At 37.5% G+C, this 26,289-nt stretch overlaps 1 protein-coding gene across 1 annotated transcript in view; it reads right to left on the bottom strand.

The window, feature by feature from the left end:
* Positions 1-280: 280 nt before the first annotated feature.
* ENOX2 (ecto-NOX disulfide-thiol exchanger 2) overlaps positions 281-26,289 on the bottom strand; it is a 256,343-nt gene continuing 230,334 nt past the window's right edge. The window contains exons 10-15 of the mRNA XM_087813666.1: positions 23,942-24,056; positions 12,418-12,599; positions 10,102-10,209; positions 6,590-6,698; positions 3,896-3,981; positions 281-1,753 (exon numbers count right to left, since the gene is read on the bottom strand). Coding sequence (XP_087669792.1) covers positions 1,622-1,753; positions 3,896-3,981; positions 6,590-6,698; positions 10,102-10,209; positions 12,418-12,599; positions 23,942-24,056 — 732 coding nt within the window. The 3' untranslated portion in view covers positions 281-1,621. The remainder of the gene's footprint in view (positions 1,754-3,895; positions 3,982-6,589; positions 6,699-10,101; positions 10,210-12,417; positions 12,600-23,941; positions 24,057-26,289) is intronic.

Genomic DNA, 26,289 nt, shown 5'->3' with positions numbered 1-26,289 from the left:
ATACATTCCAGGACCTCTTAGACAGATGAATAAAAGCCTTCTGTAGTGTTGATGACAGAGATGCTTCAGTGAGGAAACTAGTGTAAAAATAACCTTAGCTTCCTGCTGGTTCAACAGCTGGGTGCTTAAGGGGGAGGCCAGCTTCAGCATGAATGGGCTGCCATGGAACCCTATTTCTAGTTGTCAAGGCAGCAGGTTTAGCATCTTCTTCCAACATCCCAGTAACTGGAAGGAAGAAACAGAAATGATTTACTGAAGGATTACTTAGAGAGTAAGTAATTCAAAACAGAACACCAAATTGAGGTATAAAAAAAGAATATTTATCTTTCAAAAATACAACTTTGAACACTACTGATATCTCATTTACAAAGTATTTTCCTGAAATACTCTTCATCGGCTTTGCTTACTTAGTACATTCAGTTATTTTGAATCAAGACTCAAGGGAGGGCATGCTTGTGTTATTATAGGCACCAGCAACACCACAAAAGAAAAGATCATCTCTGACTTAGGTTATTAGCCCCAAATCCTCAGTTTTTCCCTTTCTTTTCCATCAAGCACTGATATTGCAATCTGGAGGTGTCCCTGGTGCTCCAGGTGGAGCTGACCTATTTGCAGGAAGCCTCACACACACTGGCCCAATTCATTACCAAGAGTTTTCTATCAATACTCATATCAGCTCTTTGAAAACTTTCAGCACAAAGTAAACACAGTATTTACAGCAGTACAGTTTGCAACTCAACACACTGACAATAGAAGAAAAGGGACCAACAGATTTTGTAAGAAGGCCAGAGGGAAAACATTAAAATAAATCCCTTTTGCTAATGTGTGTGTGCATGTGCGTATACGAACACACGTTTTAGTTCATAGAAAACTAAACATGCCCTCCTTTAGAAGCAGACTATTTACAAGGTGATTCTGAATAGCACATACACGTGCCAGTCATACTGGCCACTTGCTTTCTGCACATACACCTAGATTTTTTAAAAAAAATTCTGAAATAAATCTTTTATTTGATATATTAGAGAAAATAAGTTTAGAACAGTTGCCAACTTTTGTTTGACAGTAATTTTGCAAGAGCCACAAATCATGCTTTGTCTTTTAAAAGGTGAACCTGGTCAAGCACCTTCTAGAAGACACTGACGTGTTACTTACTAGGGATAGGAAAGACAAAGTCAGTTATGGAGTACCTAGTGCTCCTCACATTCCTCTCAGCAGTAGCAACATTAATGTCAGAGAAGTTTTGAAACATAAATCACACACAAATCATCAAAATATTTCAGTTAACAGTGTTTAAAAAATACCAAAGTCCACAACAGTAGTACAGACATCAAAGACACCCCAAATACTCTTCAGCCTCAGGCCTTTTTCAATACTACTAATAAAATAGACAATTGACAGAAAGGGAGAAAGTTACAGCACTTGAGGTTTGAGTCAATTTCTTTTTAGGGCCTGTAGCTTGAGGTGCTGCTGTAGGATCCTTATTTTAAGTTAAAATAGACTCCAGGAATGAATTGACAAATTTAAAGCAATTTCCACTTGAAAACTATTGAAAATACAAATCACTTTCTAAGCTTGTCCAACACATTTATTTTCAGGATCCCAGGTTGTTAGGCAGATGAATTCAGGTGAGTTTCAAGCCCTCAAAGCCACAGAATTTCCATCTCTTTTCCAGACTGGCTCCAACTCCAGTCATTTCTTGCTTGAAGGTATGCTGAAGTTTGCCCATGAGACATTCCACATCACTCGTGCAGATCTACGGGACAGAGAGTACATCTCCATTCAAAACCAGTTTCACCTTCCTAATCTGGCTCTTTCCCCCACAGTGTTGCCTACTTTAGGGCGCTGATGCGGACACGTGCGACGTCAGGGGTAGGGCTGACCTCGGCTCCCTCCTTGTACATGTGAATGTACTGGGTGAGTGGCTTCCAGGTGGCAGCCTTCTTCTGTTGTGACCACTAGACAGAGTGCACTGAACTTTTTTTATTTATGTATTTCATAACTGCTTTACTAAATAAAACATAAAGTATAATTTACATACAATAAATTCACTTATTTTACATGTTGAGGAATTTTAGTAAATTTATACAATTTTACAACTCTTAGCACAATTCAGTTTTAGAACATTCCGTCACCTCCAAAAAGTTCCTTTGTGCCCTCTTGTATTCAATCCTCACTTAGATTTTTTCATTGTGGTTTTGCATTTTCTGAAAATTTCACATATGTGCAATCATACAATATATAGTCTTTTGTGACTCGTTTCTTTGCTTCAAATGATGTTTTTGAGATTGATCACCACTTAGTGTTCTTTCTTTTTTGAGATTTATTTATCATGCCTTTTTATATTAATAAAAATGTATTAAAATACTACTAATTGTATAACCTTATATAATTTAATTTTTCAATTACAGTTTATTCAATATTATTTTGTATTAGTTTCAGGTGTGCAGCATAGTGATTAGACAATCGTATACTTTACAAAGCGTTCCCCTTGATATTTCCAGTACCCACCTGGCACTATTCATAGTTATTACAATATTATTGACTATATTCTCTATGCTGTACCTTACATCCTCGTGACTATTCTGTAACTACCAATTAGTACTTCTTTAATGCCTTCACCTATTTCGCCCAGTAGCCCACTTCCCTCCCCTCTGGCAACCATCAGTGTGTTCTCTGCATCTATGAGACTGTTTCTAATTTGTTTATTTTCTTCTTTAGATTCCACATATAAGTAAAATCATATGGTTTTTGTCTTTCTCTGTCTGATTTATTTCACATAACATAATACCCTCTAGGTCCATCCATACTGTCACACATGGTAAGAATCCATTCTTTTTAATGGTCAAATAATATTCCATTGTGTAAATGTACCGCAGCTTTTTTATCCACTCATCTACTGATGGGCACTTGGGTTGCTTCAATATCTTGGCTATTGTAAATAATGCTGCAATGAACATAGGGGTGCATGTATTATTTCGAATTAGTGTTTTGAGTTTCTTCAGATATATACCCAGAAGTGGAATGGCTGAGTCATAAGGCAGTTCCATTTTTAATTTTTTCAGGAACCTCCACACTGTTTTCTAACTCTGAACTTTCTGTTGGAAAGAGCTGGTATCAGTCATAATGGAGAGGCCTGTGTTTGTAGCCAGCTGAATGGCAGCAGATCAGTGGTGATGCTGCTGGCAGGCCTACTGAAGTTGCAAAGCCTTTTGGGGAGTGAGGCAGAAGTGGCTGCTACCAGACCAGAATTCTCCATACATGCATTAGTTCACAAAGGAAAAGTGATAGGAGTAGGGAATATTTTGAGTTCCTAATTCTGTGCAGTATCTCCCTCCCATGTCTCTCTCTCTCTCTCTCTCTCTCTCTCTTTCTCGCGCACGCACACACACACACACTCACATCAATATAAAAACAAGAACCAATCTGAGGACCCCTTTAGGGTTTGCTTGAGGTGGTCATCGTTAGGTTAGTAGTAACCTTCTTAACTGTGAACCTGGGCACTAGGGCTTGACACTAGGAAATCCTTATAGAAACCCCAAATTGCCATCACCCTAAGTTTTCCTGGAGCTGGAGGGAGGGTCCTCCTCAGTTCTGCTGGGTGTTAATTCTTTTAAGATGTATCTTGGAAGTTGGGTGGCCAACTCATTCAGGTTTGCCCAGGATTCCCCCATTTTCAGCATTGGAAGTCCCAAGTCCCAGAACACCACTCAGTCCCAAGCAAATAGAGACAGATGGTCATCCTACTTGCCAGAGAGAGGCTCCACACAGGATCACAGTGACAGAATAGCTGAGGGACATTTCTTTAGAGCAATTACTAATGATTTATCTATGCTTGAGGAAGGCAAGGTCACCTCTTCACAAAGAACCTTACATCCCATTTCAGGTCCCCACATACCTTATTATCTAGACGGTGTAAATAGGAACAGATATATTCAATGCTTGCTCCAAATGGATGAACATGAAGGAATGTGGAGATAATCCCTATAAAGACAATACCATGGAGGTTACACTTGAGCAATGTATTCTTTGAGATGCCACACGATAATGTATAGCAAGAGCTAACTCAATATGTACAACGTATTATGCACTATTCTAAGTTTACATCTATTTTACTCATTCAGTTTTTACAACAACCCGGTGAAGTAGGTATTACCATCCCCATTTCACACATGAGACACTGAGGCACAGAAAACTTAAGCAATTTGCCCAAGGTCACACAGCAGCTAAGTGGCAGGGCTGGTATTTGAACCCAGACAATCACTCTTAATATACTGCGTCTCACTACATGACGTAACATGTAGAAAAGCTGGCATTTGAGGAGTCACTTCCATTGTTTTTGATGGCTAAAGATGACCCAAGTTCTACATTTTGCAATGAATTTTGAATTTTACAATGAATTTAGATTGTGCTAGGTTTTTACAGTTCCTCTGCACAGTCTTTAAATTGGACTTTAGCCTCTTATGCTTTAATAATGTCTTGTTCTGATAAAAGTACAAATCATGTACTTTGCCTGATTAACCTTATGCCTCTCACAAGAGAATTTGCTGATTGTATTAAGAGTTTTATTCTGTAACTATCTCCATAAGAAAAGCCAAACTACTCCCCTCTCCCACTCAAGTAGTCACTAGCATTTTGTTTGTGCTCAAACCCCTGAATCTCAGAATTCTCATGGCAGTTTACAGCTTTTAGGAATGGTCATAATGTCTACTCAGTGTAACTATGGGGTGATTGGCAGCTACACATACTGCCTTGATTGTTCTGTCCACCAGGTTAATTGTTCTAATACTTCTTTTGTTCAAAAGTCTACTATTTCTTTCTTTACATTTTTTTGAATTCATCTCCTTTTATAAGATTGTAGGTACCTCAAATAGACCCAGAATTGAATTTGCTAAAAGCTGCCAGGAAATAAAAGCTAAGTATGATTTACTTCATAAACTACACCCTATCTGTCCCTTTTAGAGACTGACAAAGAATATCATAAGTTTAAACTGTAGCTTGAAGTTCAAATCAGTTCTTTGTTAAAATCCTCCAAATATTAGATGGCAAGGGAATAGGTTGGGGAATACAGGAGGAACTAATGGTAGGACTCAAAATCTGTTCAAAATGGATGTTATTACTTATAACACTTCTTTAGTCTTAAATGACGAGGCAAATTGGATCTCTAAACACTGACTCAAGTTGAGAAACTTAAATTCTGAAGAAGACAGTCCATTTTCAAAGGAATTATAGATGCTTTGGTCAAGATGGGCTGTCAAATGCCAACAAACAACTCTATAGGTTTCAAAACACTGAGCAGCTTTGTTGGTTCATACCCAAAGAACCAATTTAAAAAATAGATTTTCCATTTTCACTGTCAGCCCAGGACTACTTTCCTTAGAAAAACAAAACAAGAAACACTTATCTTAAGAATCTTTGTTTCTAGAATTATCCATTTACAGAAGCTTCCTCCTACCCCCAGCTCTTCTCTGACAGGTCTCCCAGTTGCCATGCCAATTTGTTAAAGAACTTTGAGTTGGAAAATGGAAATAAGTTGTCACTTTTCTTGAAGACTCAATGGCAGATCCCCCTGTGCATCTTTATTAACATATCAAACTGTTAAATCTGAGTATAATATCCATTACCAAAGGAGGCAGATATTTTAAAAATATGCAGAAGCCGATCAGTGTGGAGAACTTTTGAGATAGGGGTGGGGCTACTGTGTGGCTCAGATTCCCAGAAGGCAGCTAGGGATTATCTGCTGAGGCCCAAGATCAGCCCCTTTTAAATGACAAAATATTTTATAGGATATCAGTTGGCCACTGTTCTCCAAATGGAATGTAAGTAAACAAACATCTGTGAATAGTGCTGCAAGTGCCAAATGGTTTGCATTTATTGAGGTCTTATGGGCTTGGCACTGTATAAAATGATTTTGATGAATTATTATATTTAATACTCACAGCTGCCCTTTGAAACAGGTAATATTATTATGACCATTTTGCAGATGGAAGAACTAAAGCTCAGAATGGAAATGGTGGAGTCAAAACAGGAAGCCGGGTCTGTCGGATTCCTTATCCATGTATGCAATCTTGCCTCTTTGAATGAATTTCTATATAATGAGGGCAATTCTAGCATTTATTTCATCAGAGTCCACCAGGGCCCAGCACCTTAGACAACCTTCTGAATCATCTGCCAGTAACCTGGAAAACTTAAGAGAGGCAAACACTTCCTCCGGAGGCTCACATGGAAAAGCTCTCTGCTGTGCAGTGTCTGCACTGTCCCTTGAATGGGACTGAGAAAGGCTCAGCTAGCCTTGCATAGAGATTTTAAAAATCTATAATGTGCTTCTCTAGTGGAGCCTGTCTAGGCATAGTGCTTATGCCTTTACACTTGATGTGGCAGTGGCCACAAGGAGCTTGAAGAGGGCTGGGAGCTGCTGTTACCGTTTTTATTGAAATCTGTACTTGACCTTATCCTGTAGTCCTCAGGACTCTGGGTTCTTGCACTGTCATGCTTCATAAATGCTTGGGGTGCACTTGTTCATCTGAGGCAGGCCCATCCTCCTCTGCACTGCATTCTCTACACCGTATGTGAGTGTCTTTAGCTTCCTTACCCACTAGCAGCGCTTCACGTTCCGATTTGATAGGACTGCTGTTCATGGTCTTCTCAAGAGGGCAGTCGCTATCCTGGCTTGATGCACACAGTCCAGAAGCACCATTTTCCTGTGGGAATAATATGCTTCCTGGGTCAGTTCACCTTATATTTGATAACAGGCTTGGTTTCAGTGACAACAGGGAACTTTTGTAACACAGCACTCTGAAAGCAATACTGTCCAATTGTGATTATTGAAGGGGAAGAAGGAAGACAGCATAAATTACAAAAGCACCCCAGACAATCCAAAGCTCCTTTATACAATGGCTTCATAACAGAAAAAATTAGACATTCATTGTCACGAGTTTCAGTTTTCTGCCTTCATCACTCTTGACTCTATACAAGTAATCTCGAGGACCAGACTCAACATTTACTGTTTCCTAGATGCCAGACCCTGCTAGGCATATATTATCTCCATTCTACAGATGAGAAAAGTGGGGCTCAGATAAATAAGGTAAATTACCTAATATCACATTGCTGTGAAGTGGTAGAGGCTGGATTTCATCCCAACCCATTCACTGTTAAAAGGGGCATTTTTTTCTTATTTTAGGCCTACATTTTCCTAAGGGAAGTCCCATCTCTGAATGGAGAATCTACACTTTAGCTAATCTACAATTTAGCAGGTAATCAACTTTTGGCTTTTAAACTAAAAAAATAGAGTCCCTATTTATTAACTATCAATTCTCTCTCTGTCTCTTCTCTCTGATAAGGACATTATTGGTTAGGATATTCCTGACTTTCCAGCAAGAAATTGCCATAACCCCAAATATCATTACTTAATGGCATTCTTTGTTGTTGAGAGTTTCCTCTTTCTGAGCAATGGCAGGTATGTTTCATAAGAGATATTCAGATGAAATTCACGACCAGCAATAAAATTGAAAAATACCTCCAGACCTTTCATGGATCTTTCTCTTTTTGGATACTGAGAGCATCTTGTCTGTACTCTAAATGTGAAGGGAAGCCTTCAGAAGAAGGAATAAAAGAAATCACTGCTTCAGTCTCACTGCTATTGTAGAAGAAAATGCAGGGGCTATGCTCCTGGGGCAGCGCAGATCACGCCTGACTCAGATGCCCTGTCACTTCTTCCCTTCTGCAAGCCCTCAGCAGGGACAGATTTCCTTCTGTTTTCTTTAAAGATGTCTTCAAAGCTTCCAGGATGCTGCCTCTGAACCAAATGAATGGTCTATGCTGCCAGGCATGTTGTTTTTTTGGATTTACAGGCTTCCTGGATGTAGTGAGAAGGGAAACCTTTCTTGATGACCTGCTCAATCTTTGGCCTTTAGAATCCAATCCAGGCAGTAACTACCATGCCAAGTTTGATTTAGAGTACTGGCTCACTTCTAAGCCATGGGCTGTACATCTGCTTCTAACCCCCTTACAACATTAAAGGATCTAGGAAACCATTTCTTAAGTGTGAGAGTTTAACAGATCCTGGGTGATTTAAGATATGAAGACATCCTGAGAAGTTCTAGCCATCTGGAATAGAAATGTAGCCTTACTGAAAGTTGACTTCAGCTTTATTATATAGCTGGCATTTAAAAAATTAGAAGGCATATTGAAGGGATGCTTATCACCTTGAATTTTACTAGCAGATTGAAAGAGGTAGTTCTTTCTGTAGTAGATATAAGTCACGTTGTTATATTGCAAATCACTGACAGTAAGTCACACTGTGGTTTACCGTGAAGCAACCCAAACAAAAACAAACAAACAAAAATCCCTTCTCACCGAAACTTATTGCTTTCCTTTCAACCTAAAATTACTTTTGCAGTCTAATGTGATGGTACTTTGCTTCCTAACCTAATTGTGTCAGGTTTAAATATTTGGTCACAAATCAGCTTCCCAGAGAAGATCAGTTTATAATGAACTGTCATGATTTTTTCTGAACAAAGCTTTGCTTAAAATAACAGGAAAAAACATATTCTGACTCACATTTTCCTGATTATCAGTTGGATCTCTTTCCTTGTCATCTTTAGCTGGTACGTCATGATATACTCAGTTTCAGACTGGGAAACACTTAAACTTATGCACAATATGGCAAGTTTCTTCCATGTCATTTGACCTCTTGCTTCTTTAAATGAAATACTTTACAAAGAGAAAGCTGCTTACACTAAAGCATTAAAAATGCCCTTAAGTCAATTTGCGATGTCAATCCCAAAGGGTGATTTTAAGCTTAATGCCATTAGCATAATCCCATGTCTATCTGTAGGCCTTTGGCTACACACTCCATTTTATGTAAGAAGCAAAACAGCTATGTAGCAGCTCTGGGACATTTTAGAAGCTCTGATAGTAAGAGGAAAGTCCTGATAAATAGAGCAGCTTTGGTACTTTTCAATTAAAAGCTTGATAAATAAATTTCTCTGGGATTATGCTTGTTTCTTTAATAGCATACACAAAACTGGGAAGTGAGTTGGTTTTATGAGGTGGACGAATTAAAAGTGTATTGCAAATGGTCTCCAGAATAAAACACTTTTAATCATTCATTTCAACTACACCAAGGTTGCCAGTTCTTAATGGCACTCTGGGGGAAGTCTCTACGCTGGCACACATGCCCAGCGTGCCTTGCATCTTCCCGAGCTGAGCACACAAGTTAAAGAGCATGAGCTCTTGTGGAAGTGGAGCATTGTTGATTTCTTGCTCTTGGTGTAAGATCCTAATCTCTTCCTTCCAAGACATTAAAATCGGTCAATTTCGGTCAATGAGCCTTCCTTATCAGAGAATAACTTTAGTTGAATGTTCAGGCATAAGAGACATTAGAGAGGTATGATGGAGACACCATTAGTAGACTTTCGCATCCTTAAACAGACTGGTCACCTCATTCATGGCTGTGATACATTAATCCATCCAGATGTTAGCAGGCTCTCTCAGAGGTCCTCACTGGTATTTCTTATCACTGCAGGTTCTCATTAGGCCAAGTCCCATCTTGCCTTCCACGTTACTATTATCTAGCTTTAGAATACTGTGTCTCCTTGTTTGCTTTCCAAGGTTTCTCCCTTTTTGGTTATAGCTATGTCACCTGCAACTGTTCATTATTACACTAGATGGAGTGTCCACACAAAAATGTCAACGTTCTAGTTGCTCTGTGTTTCTTCTTTTAATGATATGTTTAATTAAAGGTACTCGTGTCACAGGAGTTTTCTATGTTGTTATTTGCTTGACAAGATCAAGTGTGTACTCTGGTCTTGACAAGATAAGGTGTACACTGGTCTTCTCCAAGAGGGAAGACTGAGGAATTTTAGGGATGTATTGATTTTTTATTCATTGAAAAGTACACTCTCCAGAACGCTTATAAATACCAAGGACTCACACTTAAAAGCAGAGCCCTTGATTCAAGAATTACCTTGGAGATGGGGCTTTTAATCCCCAATCAGCTAAACATTCCAAACATTTTCCTATTGTAGCAACTTCCAGGGCATTTTATTGTCACTGGAAAGGGGGAAATGGGCAAGCGAAAAGGTTCACTTAGGACTCATGTACCTTTTCTTTAAGATTTTCCAACATTTTTTCCACCTGTAACTTGTCATCTTTGATTTTTTCAAGTTCAGCTTCTTTCTTTTTGTATTCCTCTTGGACTTTGAGTAGATGCTACAAGAAAGACCAAAGACAATCAAATCTTAAGGAGTCACACTTCACTTAATAACCTTGGCTGAGATTATATATTAGGCTGGTCTGCCTCACTTTACTCCAGCACACATAATCATTTCTCTATGCAGAGATACTAAAGGGAAAATCAAGATACTTTTAACTTAAAGTTATTTTTATTTGGCTCTTATGAACTTCCTTTGTATTTGTTAATATTTTAGAAAGAGTCTAAGAAACTGACTGATCTAATCACTTAATTTTCCTGTTTCAGCCAGGGGTAAGGGAAGAGTGCAGTTAATACCGTGTGGACAATATCTTGATTGCTGCATAGAACTGAATTTAATGCTGTAAAGCATCCTTGCAAATATCCATTTTCCAAGCCAAGCCTAGATTCACCATTATTTATGATTACAACAAATACTGTTATTTAGCATTTAAGATGTGCCAAGCACTGGGCAAAGCGTTCCATACCCATTATCTCATTTAAGCCTCACAATTTTCCCATGATACATAATCCTGAGCTTAGAGAAGGTTAGTGGTTTGCCTAAGGTCATTCAGCGGCAGAGCTGGGATTTAGTCCCAGGTTGCATCAACCCTCTAGTCCATGTTTGTAATCACCATATTAGACTATACATCATTTTGGGATAATATGGGAGAAATTTTATCATTGTTTACAAGGCTATTTTCTAATAAAAAGTAATCAAAATGAGTGAAATTAATTTTTTAGGAGTTAGAGACCAAATTGTCTCACTGAGTCTTTGAAGTGATGAAATGAGAGAGAAAACAAAAAGCTCATCATTTTAAAATTGCACTTAAATTGCAGAACTCTCCTTATGTGGAATGGTTTCAAAATCAAGGTAAGAGAACAAAACAAGAAAATGTTTCCAAAGTCTTGCTTTTCAGAGGTTTGCAAAAGACCACTGGAAGGGCTAAAAGACACAGTACAATGTGCACTGTCAAAATTCTTTGAAGTCTAGCTGAGGAGATGCAATTTTCGGTGCAAAGATCTCTGATGTAATTTGCATGTTCTAATTAAACTCCATGGTGATAGTAAAATAAAGGTAAGCATTCCTTCACACATTTTGCTAATAGGAAAGGTGAAATATTAATGTGATATTGTTTGTCACACATGAAGACAATGGTAGCATAAGTAATAGGAATATGGGGCTCTTAGTGCCAGAAGAGACTACCTGTTTACAATTTGTGATTTCCAAGCAGCAATAAGCTTTGTTCTAGATAATTCTAAGGCATACAATTAAAAAATTATTGCACGATTTTTAGGTGGAGGTGGGCAAAGGGGCGGAAAATGGGGCCAGAAAGAGACTTTGCTTGGGGCAATGGGCGCATGATGAGGCGTGCAGATGATGTCTTACTGAATTTACACTTAAAACATACTGTTTTGCAAACCAATGTCACCCCAATAAATTAAAAAAAAATTATTGCACAATTTAAGTTGTAAGGAAAATGGCTGGTAGTCTGGCAAGACAGAAGAGGATAGTACACTTACTCAGAAGTACTACTCCTTTACTGTTATGAGGACAGCTGTTGGTATCTTTTAAATTATAGGCTCACTGTGGTGATGGCTGCATGAAACTTCTAGATATTGAACACCTATTACACAACGTTGTACTTATGCAGTTGCAGTTAGATGCACTTATTTAGTTTACTTTTTATAACTGGAAAAACGTGCAGGTATACTCACTCATATAAATGACTGTGATAACATAACAAAATAAAAGCAAATTGGTATTATATGCCCAAAGCATTGATACTTAAAAACCCATAACATCCCCGCTTCCATCCAAATCAAGGGTAGGACTCCTGCCATTCCTTCTAAAAGGCTGTATTATTCAACATTGTATTGACTAGATACTTATGCACCAGCACTTTTTCATATCTAAGTATCTGTGGTTCTTCATAAGGGCCCTGAGGCCCTGTCCAGATCCCAAAGTAGATTATGTTCAGTGTAGTTTTATTAAGTATTTTTCACAAAGTGCTCATTTTCTGAAAATTGGTGATCCATTGCTACCGCTGTATTAACCAGAGTATTTCATTTACCACAACACAGAATCCCTTCCTCATGTATGCCAGAGAACAGAGCACCAAGAATTATAAGAGATTTGCTATTCTATTTGCTTGCAGGGGGCCCTTTTACATGTGAGGAGCTGATGCTATTCTTTCAAAAAGCTCAGAAAACCAAAATGTGTTTACCTGTTGCATTCCTTGCAGGGCTTGTTGCAGGAGTTTCAACTGCTGTTCCTTGCTTGGGTCATCGTCTCTTTGGGCTTTGCCTTGTTCTTGCTTAAGCAGTTCTACTTCATTCCGATAAGCATCGAGCTGCCAACGGAGGCTGTCATTTTCTTCCTTCAGAGCTTCTGCCTGTGATACTAAGGCTAAACAATCAATATAAAGTAGTGAAACCATATATGCAGATTCCTTTGTGCTTCATCTTATTAACATGAAAACTTGGTATTTTAAATGACATGCATAAAAAGCCTCTCAATGAGAAACTTTAGGTCTGAGTTGGCCATGGCAGCAAGGGATGGGCACAAAAGCACACAGGTCCATTTTTGCAACTGAATACAGGATTCCAACACATGAAAGTCCTCATTGTGCTTCATATTCTTCACCCCAAATATAACTAAGATATTTTCAGGTAACATCAGCTACTTTTCTTTGAATTGCAGCAAATGATATGAGCTCTGTAATAAGAAAATATAGAGCTAATTGTCTTGAACTGATGACGGTCCACACAATATTTCTGCTGATAGTTGTTTTAAAAAATGTAGCCTTGACTGATCCTATAGAAGAAAAGTAGATATAAAAACTAAAACACAAGACTTCGGTTTTTAGTATAGCTTAGAAATTGCCACTCCATCCTAACAACATGTAAAAAGCTGAACAAACTGAAAAAATCAACAACTCTTCTTAGATTCATAAGAGCAGTGAAATAATAGGGCAAACTGCTATCCCAAAAACTGGGGAGAGAGATGGGTGAATACAGAATATCTTAACTTATCAGACCAGAAACCCATGAGCAGAAACCTCCACAGGAACCAGTGCCAAAGTAAGAAAATCTAAACTATAATTGGCAAATTGCTGGAGGCACCATATGGACAAGTCTGAGACTTAAAATGTCAAGGGGGTCCCAGTCATAGTGAGGCCCCTACACTTTTATGAGTTTTATCTCCAGGAGCTCAACAAGGTCCTCACAGTAAGTATCTGAGAAAAATCCCCTTGTATTTCCAGGAGGGGGTTGGAAATAGAAAACATTTTGTGTGCCCAAACATTCTGTTCTTAAAAAGGCCTGACTTCAGAAGAAACTATTTTATCAGAGTCTAACCTGCTTTGGTTTTACCAGAGCCTGAATCACCTGGGGAAGGAAAATATCCAACTCTAGCCCTCTCTTCTCATCCTGTTCTACCTAAGGGGGGAGAAATAAACCAAGAAAAACTTGTAAAGTTCACAGTCCAGAGGTACAGGCTCACTAAACCACTGAGATCTAATCATAGGACTATGGAATGATTCCCCTCCCCCACACCTTACTGCTGCACTACTTAAGTCCTATTTACTAGAGTTCCTTTTACCTAGTACAACATGTCCAGATTTCAACCAAAAAAATTACAAGGAATACTAAAAGGTGAAAAACAATTTGAAGAGACTAAACAGGGATCAGAATCAGAGTCAGATATAGCAGGAAAGTTGGAATGATCAGACTTTGAATTTAAAACAACTATGATTAGTATGCTAGGCTTTAATGGAAAAAGTAGGCAACATGCAAAAACAGAGTAATGGAAGTAGAGTAATGGAAATTCTAAGAAAGAACCAAATAGATATCTAGAAATAAAAAACATTGTAACAGAAATGAAAAATACTCTTGACATGTTTATTAATAGACTGGACAAGCTGTGGGGGAAAAAACCCTCTGAGCTTGAGAACATGGTGATAGAAACTACCTAAACTGAAAAGCAAAGAGAAAAAAAGACTGAAGAAAATCCCAAACAGAATATTCAAAAACAGTGGAACAACTAACTACAAAAGATGTAGCACACATGAAATGAGAATATCAAAAGGGAAAGAAAGGAACAGAAGCAATATTTGAAGCAATAATGGCTGAAAATTTCCCCGAATTAATGTCAGACATCAAACCACAGACCCAGGACGCTCAGAGAACATCAAACATGACAAATGCCAAAAAACTAGACCTGAACAGACATCTCATCAAAGGTATACCGATGTCAAGTAAGTGCCATCATATGTCATTAGAGAATTGCAAATTATAAACCACAATGTGATATTACTACACACCTAATAGAATTGCCAAAATCCAAAAGAAAGACAATGCCAAGTGCTGGTGAGGGTGTGGAGCAAACAGGAACTCTCCTTTACTGCTGGTGGGAATGCAAAATGGTGCAGCCATTGTGGAAAAGTTTGGTAGTTTCTTATAAAATTACACATACTCTTACATATAATCCAGCAATCATGGTCCTTGGCATTTACCCAAGTGAACTGAAAACTTATGTCTCCACCAAAACCTGCACATGGATTTTATAGCAGCATTATTCATAATAGCCAAAACTTGGAAATAACCACAATATTCTTTAGTAGGTGAATGGATAACCTAACTGTGGTATATCAAGACAATGGACTATTACTCAGTACTAAAAAGAAATGAGGTATCAAGACATGCAAAGACCTGGAGAAAAAAAATAAATACATATTACTAAGTGAAAGAAACCAATTAGAAGGTCCACATACTGTATGATTCCAACTATACGACGTTCTGGAAAAGGGAAAACTATGGGCACAGTAAAAAGATCAGTGGTTCCAGAGTTTAGAGAGGGGAGGGAAGGATGAATAATCAGAGCACAGAGGATATTTAGGGCAGTGAAACTATTCTGTATGATACTGTAATGGTGAATACATACATTTTGAACATCTGTCCAAACATATACAATGGACAACTCCAAGAGTGAACTCTAATGCAAACTATGGACTTTGGGTGATAAGACATATTCACTGATTGTAACAAATGTACACCTGTGCTGCGGGATGTCAATAATGGTGGTGGCTGTGTGTGTGCAAGGGTAGGGGGTATTTGGGAACTCTGTACTTCCTGTTCAATTTTGTTGTGAACCTAAAGCTACTTCAAAATTTAAAGTTTATTAATTTTAACAAAAACCTAAGACACCTGGGAAAACCTAGGTTAAATTTAATTATTTATGGTTCTGAAACATTTTTCAAGGTCAAAAATCATAAAGTTATTTCAAAAATATTTAATCAGAGGAGAGTACCTTTCATTTCCAGAATTATAACTATGGTAAAAATTGAGATTCCACTAATCTCTATTGTTTACACTCCAAATTAATGGAAAAATTTGTAGTTTATTCCATTTTTGATTCTTAACAGAATATAGGCCCAGAAAAGAGACATTATCAAAATGGATCAAAATTACAAATCTGTATATTAAATATATAAGAATGTTGAAAGGCAATTTGACAAAGGTGGGGATTTTGTCAGCTACTTATGGGAAGGGACTTTGGGTAGAAAAAAGTAAAAGAAAGTAATGAAAATAAAATCTTCAAGGTTGTTTGTTATAAATGGTGAAACAAGAGTTTTCTAAAGGGATTTCTAGAGGTATTCTAAAGACAAGATTTATCCTCTACATAATGAATGAAAAGAAGTTGTGCTTTACAAAGATTAAATATACAGAAGAAAGCCATATTCTGAGGGTAAATATTCCTTAGTCCTAAAAGGAACCTGTCTCTTAGGGAGGTGCTAGGTTTAACTCAATGCCTTTAACTAGAGGATTTTCCTAAAACAATCAGGTACTGATGTAGGATGGTGTGATCAGACAGTCTATCCAAAGCAGAGAATGTCAATGTATCAGGAAGGGTTTTGGTGAGAAATATTTTCTGGTAGTGTTGAGACATGATTCTCTGTCCACATTTGTTTTCTGTGTATGGCCACGCAATTATCCTGATATGGCTGCTTTAAAACTTAAATTTTTGTTTAAAAAAAATTACAAAAGACCTTTGGCATGACACATTCAATTTATGTTTGGTTTTAATTTCTGCTGCAATCACAAAGATTTTGTGTCTTTGAAGAGAAAACTGTTACACACAGACTTGGACTCATAGCACTCCAAATAATAGATATCCTTGTCATCTCTCCCAGCATCTGGGATACTTGTCATCATATAGCATGTTCCTAACAATCACAATACCAAAAGAAGATGCTAAAAGTGAAGATGACTATATATAGAAAACTATATGGAAAAAGGGACATTAACTATCTGCCAAACAAGGAAAGAAATATTTTATTTGCTTGCTGGGTCAGTACCAAGGATAGCATCTTGAGCTGGAGTTTGGCTGAATAGCACAGAGGTTAGTTACTCTGTAAATCAAGTGACTGCTACAGATGGAGTTATTTATTTCTGCTTTAGTTTGCATGTTTGTCCTCTGGCAAGCCACATGACTCAATACAAAATAGTAGTATTTCATCTTCCTCCTTTCGTTTCTTTTTGTACAGCAGGCCAGTAATCATGCTCAAGTCCTACAAGTCATGTGGAGAAACATGGAAAGGAAAGGGCAGCAATCTAGGAGGATGGTTAGAGGCATATTCTCAGTTTAAAAGTGAAAATATTTTCCCTCTGAGAAAACAAGGAGGAGCGGATGCTTCATTCCCGGGGAAAAGGGCATGCTGATGAGCAGAGATGGGTACTTGCTGACAGGAAGGAGCAGATAATAATATGGGTCTGTCACTAAGCAAAAGAAAATGTGATCTCCTATAACGCTACTAGGGGACCCCACTCACAAAATGTATTCCCACTCTCTGAAATGTTTTTTTCCATTTTAATGAGGAAGCCAAGCCTTTACTTTTACTGAGTATTAATTGGGCCCATTTCTGAAGTTGGAGTTCTTTGTATATTGCCATAACATTAAAAAGTTCAATATTGCCTTTATTTTTTTATTTTTATTTTTTTCAATATTGCCTTTAAATAATATGTTTGAGTAGGTGAATCCATCAGTTCTGATACTATAGAGCATAATACAGTAAATTAATTCATATCCTGCCACCATTAGTTCTTGGCTTCTCCTTTTTTACTATTTGATATGTGGGAAAAACATCCCTCTTTATGGGGATTTCTCCTCAGTTCTGATGACTGTCAGTTCATCATAGAAATATGGAAGTATGAAGGCTGCTGTGAACTCCTTCTTTTAGAGGAGTCACTCAGAGCAAAACCCCAGGGATGTTTTTCCATAACAAAACAATTTAAAAGAATTTTGTGCCATTAAAATACTAATGCCTAAGTTTCTTCAATGGTACAAAGAAAACAAATTAATGGAAGTAAATTCAGAGGGTTGGCTCTTACAAAGCCAGATTACAAGAGATGCTAAAAAAAATGTCACCAGCCCGGCCAGCATGGCTCAACAGTTGAACATTGACCTATGATCCAGGAGATCAGTTTGATTCCCTGTGTTGCGGGCTTAATCCCAAGTAGGGGGCGTGCAGGAGGCAGCCCATCAATGTCTCTCTCTCATCATTGATGTTTCTCTCTCTCTCCCTTCCTCTCTCTGAAATCAATGAAGACATTAAAAAAAAGTCACCAAATTTTAGAAGGAAGGTGCTAAGAAATGTTACCAAATTAGAGAAGGGAAAATGGGCCACATTTCCCTAAAGGTTCATAAAAATTTGAACTGGAGCGATGCACAAAGAGAAAATGCCAAAAAGAACAAAGAGTGGGAAGAAAGAGATGGAGATGATAAGAGCACAATCCATTGGGAGTGGCTATAGGCCAGTTCAGGTAAAATCTCAAGTGAGTTTCCTGTCTCATAATACTTTTCTTTTCTTGCCTCTGCAGGTTATTACTCCAATCAGGCTTCTATCAGCATGGATGCACCTGGGACCTCATTGTTTCTACTTGGATCTCTAAGTCCCCTCTTCGACACAGCATCTTCATCTATGAATTATTTCACTGCCCCGCATCACCCTGAGACACCACTCTCTTCCTCACTGGAACCGTTAATCTCTAGGAGTGGCCAACTTCACCCGGTCCATTAATTGCTTTCTGTCTAAACAGATTCCACTGCAAACTACTTAGTACATCAAACTTCCTGAAAACCTTTGGCAGGGTTTACTATGTCAATCTTAACTCATGATCACTTGACTCAAGTTTCTTTGCTCCTTATATTGGGCTGCAGAAGACTTATAGGAAGTTGTAGAGCTGGGCATTCCTGGTCAATACAGATTCAAGTTGGTCCTTGCTGATGGGTCTTTCACCTCTGACTGATTTCTCCTTTCCGTACTTCCAATACAAATCCTCCCAGAGCATATATAAGAGATATGCTCATTTCTCCTCAGGGACTAATTTTCAAATCATTTCTCTAATCAATGGATAATGAATCTCTTGCTATATGGAGAAGCATGGGCTTCATGAGCTTCACCTCTCTTATTTCAGAGGAAGAGGGTTCTCCTATCTCTGAAGCAAACTACACCTGAACTTGGATCACTTCCCATTCTTCTCCTGGATTCCACTTCTATAATTACTCATGAATACTCCTTTATTCTCATGTATCTTCAACCTCACACTCTCCTTCTCATCTATTTAACACAAACAACAACTTAACTAACTTCGTTACGAATTTTAGTCACCATTTATAATGCTTGTTCACCTGTGATCTTTGTCTACTTTCTCTCCTTAATGTCAAATTTCTCGCAATTACCTCTATTACTCTACTAAAATAGCTCTTGCTCAACACTGTTCTCAATTCATTCCTTTTTTTATAATATCTAATAATGTTGATTATTCCTTACTTCTATAAATTCTTCTTGTGGGCTCTATAATCCAATGCTTTTCTAGTTTTCTTCCAGTCTCTCAGACTGCCCTTTTAAAAAATATTTATTTTATTTTTATTGATTTTTAGAGAGAGAGGAAGGGAGAGGGATAGAGAAATAGAAACATCGATGAGAGAGAAACATTGATTGGCTGCCTCCTCCCCACCCCCTACTGGGGATCCAGCCCACAACCCAGGCATGTGCTCTGACCAGGAATCGAACCCATGACCTCTTGGTTCATGGGTCAACGCTCAACCACTGAGCAAAACTAGCCTAGACACTGCCCTTTATCTAACTCCTGTGAAAACTCCTCTTCCTTTTCTTTTCCCTTACTGGGGGCAGCCCCCAAAGTTCTATATTCAGCCCTTTGCTCTTCTTTCTCACTTGTCTTTCAGACTCATTTATTGATATCCTCCGGGCTTTAGCCAACACTTCTATACTATCATTTTCTACCTCTTCTACTTTCTTCAACCCTGATTTGTATACAAATCCTTTATATTAATTTCCTAACCATCAGCTCTGAAGCTGATCTCATCATATTCTGCAAATCAGTTCCATCCATCAGTCCATTCCTGTCAGTTCTACTGTAATGGACTGAATTTGACTCCCCCCTCCAAAGATATGTTGCAGCCCTCAGAATGGGACTTTATTTGGAAATAGACTTTTTGCAGAGGCAATCAAGTTAAAATGAGGTCATTAGGGTGGGTTTCTAGACTTATATGATTGATGTCCTTATAGAAAGGGGAAATTTGGACACAGAGACAGACATACACACAGAAAGAATGTCATGTGAACATGAAGGCAGATTGGGGTGATGCACCTGCAAGCCATGGAAGGTCAAAGATTGCCAGCAAACCACCAGAAGCTAGGAGAGAAACATGGGACAGATTTTCTCTCACAGCCCTCAGAAGGAACCAACCCTGCTGACATCTTGATCTCAGATTTCTAGCCTCCAGAACTAAGTGTGAGAAAATAAATCCCTGTAGTTTCAACCACTCTGTTTGTGGTACTTTATTATAACAGTCTTAGCGAACTAATACAACTGCTAAACTTCCAATCTCCCAGACTAGAAAACCTAGACTCATTTTGGGTTTTTTCCTTTCCTTCATCATCTATATACAATCTGGTACCATAGATTTTCATGACTCCCAGCATCTTTAATTTCATACTTTCTATTGTTTCCTTTTCTTCTACCATTTAAAAAATCAGTTTCTGTTGCCTTTACTCTTGTCCCAACTTTCATCATGTCATATCTCAATTCCTATAAAAGTCTCTGGCTGGTCTCTCTTAATCCAAAATTATCTCCTAAAATATGCAATTCATGTTGCTTTTATCATATAACTAGCGCCATGGTTGAGACATGCTTATAGAGCCATATTGCCTACTAGGCCAAATCTCACCTTGACATTCATGGTTCCCATAATCTGGACCCATCTTATCTGCTCCACCTTTTACTCCCCTATGCATATCATCCTTATTTCCATCTTTGAGCCCTGCTCCTTCTCTTCCCTCTCTGCATCAAGATGCTTTCTTACTTTCCCCCTCTTATCCAAAACTATTCATCTTTCAAGGCCCTGATCAACTTTTGCTGACTGTGACTACTCTGACCCGCGCTAATAATCTCTTGCCTTTTACTGCACTCTAATCAGTAACCTCAAGGTTAGCACCAAGTGGTATTTTTTAGATTTTATGTGGCTTTACATATATTAAATCTCTATTTCCATCAGTTTAGAGGACATAGTGCTTGTTAATTAATTGAAAAATCCTGAAGCTGGAATAATGGGGGGTTGGAAGAGAGAAGGAAGGAGACTGGATACCAAGGGAAGAGAAAACTTGGCTAGAATAATGAAGGAGAATTAGTCTAAGTCAATGATTGCCAACTGTGCTCTCTGGACAACAAGCATCTAAATCATTTAGGATGCCTGGTAAAATGCAGATTCCCAAACCCCATTACAGACCTATTGAATCAAACTCTATAGCCCAGAAATAAAAAATTTTGAAGGGAATCCAATGATTCTTATATATACCAAATCTGAGAACCACTAGTTTAAGTGAACAAGGCAAACGATAGATCCTGAAAGGGAACAGCTCTTCTTATGTTTACTGGGTACATGTACTTTCCATCATGGCTAATAATAGAATGAAATAGTTTCACACTATCATGATTTGCTTTGACTTGATTCTCCCTCTTCAATATGTTGCTTTGAGCATAGAAGTCTTTTCTTTTATGGCAAGAGTATTTTCAACAGTGTAACACAAAAATGGACTGGCTACTATAGAGTACCTTGAAGAACAGAAATTCTGTGGCACTCCAAGGAAATGTAACTGACACTGCTAGGCCTGCTTTGACTCTTAGTGTGTCTGGGAAGTAAAGTTTAACCAGAAACATGCTATATGCTCCTGGAATTCAACTTTGGTAGCACAGAAAGAGAAAAAAAAATCAACTTGGAGGTCTAGTTGCTTAAGCTTTTAATTAGAACCAAGTGATAACTAAAACATGTAGCTAATTTAGATAAAAACTGAGGACCTGCTTACTGGCTCATAGTGAACAGGATTTCGGCAGTTGAATGCTACGGAAGCAAGATAACAAAATTAGATACGATCTAGGGGAAGAAAAATGCGCAAAAGTCCTTGAATTAAAATGAATTGAAACCTTCTGGGAGAAAAGCTATTTGGTAAGCCCCATTAAGTCTATTGTAGATAGCTTTATTTGACAAAGCATCCTGGCATGTGGAACAGGAAAGAAAACAGCTATAAGATGATCTGTCAGGGAGTTTCTCGTTTCTAAACGAATAAGATTCTGTGCAGTAGCCAATACAGCTTTTAACTCAAAAGAGATACAGAAGCAAAATGCAATTATATAACCCTAGTAAGTGCATTCAGTCTGACTCTCCCATACAACAACTCTACTCCCCTAATAACTCTTTAAATTCAGCAATTTATCAAGTAGATGCTCAAACTTATGGTTGCATTCATTTCAGGGTAACACTGGATTAACACTGCAGGATGCTTAGGTGGAGGCAATTCTACAAGTCAAAAAATTTATCATCTCTAAAACATCTTAAGTACTTAAATAATTTGAATAGCTCAATTATCATTAAACTCTTTTGTTTATTTTTGGTTATAAGTTTATAGTATGTGTTTGTAGTAATTAGTTAACTGTTCTGAAAATGCTAAGTATTCACTGATTATTTAATGTATATGTGGGTTTAGATGTTTAGGGATATAGCATATGGCATAAATAGAGGAAATTCAGGTGTAACAGCTAACAAATACCTTTGAAAAAGTCTGACTTGGTAGTTTTCTTTCCTTAAGATTTTCTGTTCATGGAGTGAAGATTATAGGACCACTAAAGTGGATATAGAACTGCTGACTTCAATATGCAACTACTGGAACAAAGAAATTCTGATTTTCATTATAACCAATCTAGTTTCTCTCTCTCTCACTCTCTCTCTCTCTCTCTCTCACACACACACACACACACACACACACACACACAGTAGAGACAGCATACTACTATATCTCTAATGTCTAGCACAGTTCTTGGCATGTAATAGTTATGAAATGAATGAATTAATAAAATCTCTGTTAGATGGTGTTTGTAATGTACTTCTTACAAGCATGGAAGCTGAGGCTCAGTGACAAAGAACGTTTTATGTCAAGAAGAACAGAGTTGGCTCATTTGCTCTTGAGCTCTCCCCTATGTGTGGTACTCCTTGCACTGTAGAGCAATTGTTTGTGTGCTTTTCTATTTCCTCCACTAGAGTAATAGTTTCCAGATGTCTCCCTCTCCCCCTCCCCCCCGCCATTGACCCCCTAATCCTTGCTCCTGATCCCTCCCCAGGCCTTCACCGCAATAAAGATATCTATTTAAAAAATAAAAATAAAATAAAAAATATCTCAGTATCTCCCAAAAAAAAAAAAAAAAAAAAAGGAGTTGGGACTAGAACTCAGGTGTTCTAACTTTAGGGCCGATGCTTTGTCCACTGTACATTTTTTACTTCTAATATTTTCTGGAGTGGTTTACCTGAAAACACTGGTCTTTCGGCCTGTATTTTAATCTCCCCCATGGTCATCTCCCTCCAAGATAGTTTGCTATGAAATTGAAGAGTGGTGTGTTATACTGTTAAACAGGTTTGCTTTATGAGTTCTACTGGAGACCTACACTATGGCTTCTGTCTCCCAGACAAGTCTTTGTAGACTCCTGTTTGGTTCCTAATAAACCTCCAAGTAACCACAATGGAAGGAAGCAGATAGGTAGACTCATGTATTAGAGACACTTCCCTTTAGCTGGTAGATTCTCTTTTAAATTTGTGATTTTTAAAGAGAAAGATTTAATTTTTATACAGATACATTTATCAAAAATATTTTTTTATGATTTCTATCTTTGGAAACCTTTATCCCAAATTATGTAACCAACTCTTATATTTCCCAGAATTTCTTTTGCTATATGTATTTTTTTTACATTTGAATCTCAAATTCATCTGTTATTAATTTTGGTGTAAGGTATAAGTGATGTAGGGATCTAGCTATTTTTCCTAAAAGTTTGGCTAGTTATCTATTTATGCATATGTTGTCTTGTAATTTCTACTGTAGAACATATTATTAATAAATCCAAACCAAACACAGAACAATGCTTCTAGGAAAAGAAAGTCTAGTTTTAATTAGGTACTATGACGAAAGATGGGGGATAAAATGGAGACAATCCTGTACAGAAAATCCTGTACTCACAGGGCTGGTATTCAGCCAGTTTGTAGTTATATGACCTCACAAATTGTTTCTAGCTAGTTTCAATTTGATGGGTTTGTGCCCATCACTTACTGGGTATTAACGGTTTTAAAATATCCTCCCTGCAAGTAGATGTTATTTAAATAAAACAAAGCAGAATTATCTTTACCTGATTCCTCAGTTTCTTTTGTTTCTGTTGTTTCTTCTATTTCATCATCAGACATCTCCATTTCTTCTTCTCTCCTGATTCCCATTAATTCATCATTATGTATGTTACGAATTTCCTAAAGTTAAAAGGTATGCTTTTTAGGTGGGAAAGCCTTGAAAATGTTGAGAAAATAAACAGAGTTAAGGATAAGATAAAGCAGGTTTTTTGACATGTAACAAAATTTCAGAGCACTCTTAAGGCAAAGGCAAAGGGATATATTGAGGCTGAAATCATCTCAGTAGAACAAAGCAGACTTTGTACACTGTTTTGCATTAGGTTTCCTTTCCATACCCAGAGCTCTGGCAGTTGATAATTCTTGTATCCCTCTCATATCAGAAGTACTCTTTTTCTAAAAATATATCTTTATTGATTTCAGAGAGGAAAGGAGAGGGAGAGAGAGACAGAAACATCAATGATGAGAGAGTCATTGATCGAGCCCGCAACCCGGGCATGCGCCCTGACCAGGAATTGAATCCTGATCGCCTGGATCCTAGGTCGACGCTCAATGGCTGAGCCACTCTTGGCCGGGCCAGAAAGTACTCTTAATCAAACTTTTGCAGGTTTAGAAGTTACAGCAAAAATGAGTGGTCAAGAACGAGCTTCTACCAGATCACCCCTTCCATAGATAATAATACTTTGTATACAAGACACAAAACCAAACCAAACCAAATCAAACCCCTAATGGCATTGGAGAGTGAACAAAAGCAGGCATATTCTGAAGAGGAGCTGACACTTGGAAGAAGGGAGTGGGTCTCTCAGTTTTTAAGGGCCTTTTAGTCTGGGAGCAGACTACCTCACAGGGTAGCTAAATTTTTAATAGAAAAACCACAGTCTTTATATCTTAAAGAAATCAAGGAAGAGTTCAGAGTACCCACAGTCTCAGAAAGAAGACAGTCAAAGATAGAGAAATTCAAATTCTGTGTATAAGATCTGTTCAAATTTCTTCACGACTCCTGAATTATTAAAGCACAGTGTAGATTCCAAACAACACAGCTAAGGCTAAAATAGGTGAACTGAGATTTGAGCTGCCATTTAAGACAGAGAATTTTCAACTTTACTCTAATGAAGAAAATTAGCCATTAAAACAAAGGAAAACAAAGTCAACATTCTTTGGAAGAACATAAAAGAATCCTGAGTCTTAAAAGAGAAAATATTCATAATATGCAGAAAAAGCCCCAAATTATTTGACATGCAAAGAACTAGTATGAGACGATCAATTTTCAAGAGAAAAGACAATCAACAGAGACCAAACTTGAAACCTACTGGATATGGCATTTACCAACAAGGAGTTAAAGCAGCCATTACAATTATTTCAATGATGTAAATAAAATATGCTTATGATGAATGAAAAGATAGAAAACCTTAGCTGAGAAATAGAAAATTTAAAAAAGAACCAAATGGAAATTCTAAAATGGAAAAATACAATACCTGAAGATATCTGAAATGAAGTAATTGGATGAACTTACCAGTACAATGATGATGACAGAATAAAGAGAGAACTTAAAGAGAATAATACAAATTTATCCAATCTGAAGAACAGAGAGAAACCAACCGGAATCACAGAAATAGGAGAGATTAAATCATTCAAAACCTTTGAAGAAAAAATAGCTGAAGATTCTCAAATTTGATGAAAGACATTAATCTATATATTCAAAGAACTCAGTGAATCCCAAGCAGGATATGTGTGGAAAAAAGTATGTCTAGGAACACCACAGAAAAACTGCTGACAACTAAACATAAAGAGAAACTCTTTAAATTTATTGCAATAATCATTTCATGATATATGTAATTAAAGTAATCAATTACATTTTAAACTTATACAGTGCTGTATATAGTTTATGTTTTAGTAAAACTTCAAAAAAGAGAAATCTTCAAAGCAGCCAGAAAAACAACACATTAAATGCAGGGGAACAACAATTTGAATATTTTGATGTTTTTCAGAAACAAAAAAGGCCAGAGGTCAGGAGAACAATACCTTTAAAGTGCAAGAGAAAATAAAAATATCTGTTTATTCAGAATTCTATATTCACAGAAAATATCTTTCAAGAATGAAGATGAGATAAATATATTTTCAGACAAATGTAAATGCAAGAATTTGTCACCCAAAGATCTGCACCATAAGAAATGCTGAAGAAAGTTCTTCAGGCTGAAGGGAAATGCTACCAGATGTAAATGCAGGTCTTCAGGAAGGCATGAAAACACTGGAAATGATCAAGATCACACCGGGAAAGTCACTTTTTAAAAAAGAGTAAATATGAGGATTATGTATTTTGGAGCAGCTTGTAATCATTTAGAGGCCATTTGGTGTG

The sequence above is a fragment of the Miniopterus natalensis genome, chromosome X, assembly GCF_054644295.1.
Source record: "Miniopterus natalensis isolate mMinNat1 chromosome X, mMinNat1.hap1, whole genome shotgun sequence".
NCBI classification, from domain to species: Eukaryota; Metazoa; Chordata; class Mammalia; order Chiroptera; family Miniopteridae; genus Miniopterus; species Miniopterus natalensis.
Note: the sequence above shows the minus strand (reverse complement) of the source record. Positions and strands in the feature narration are given on the sequence as shown.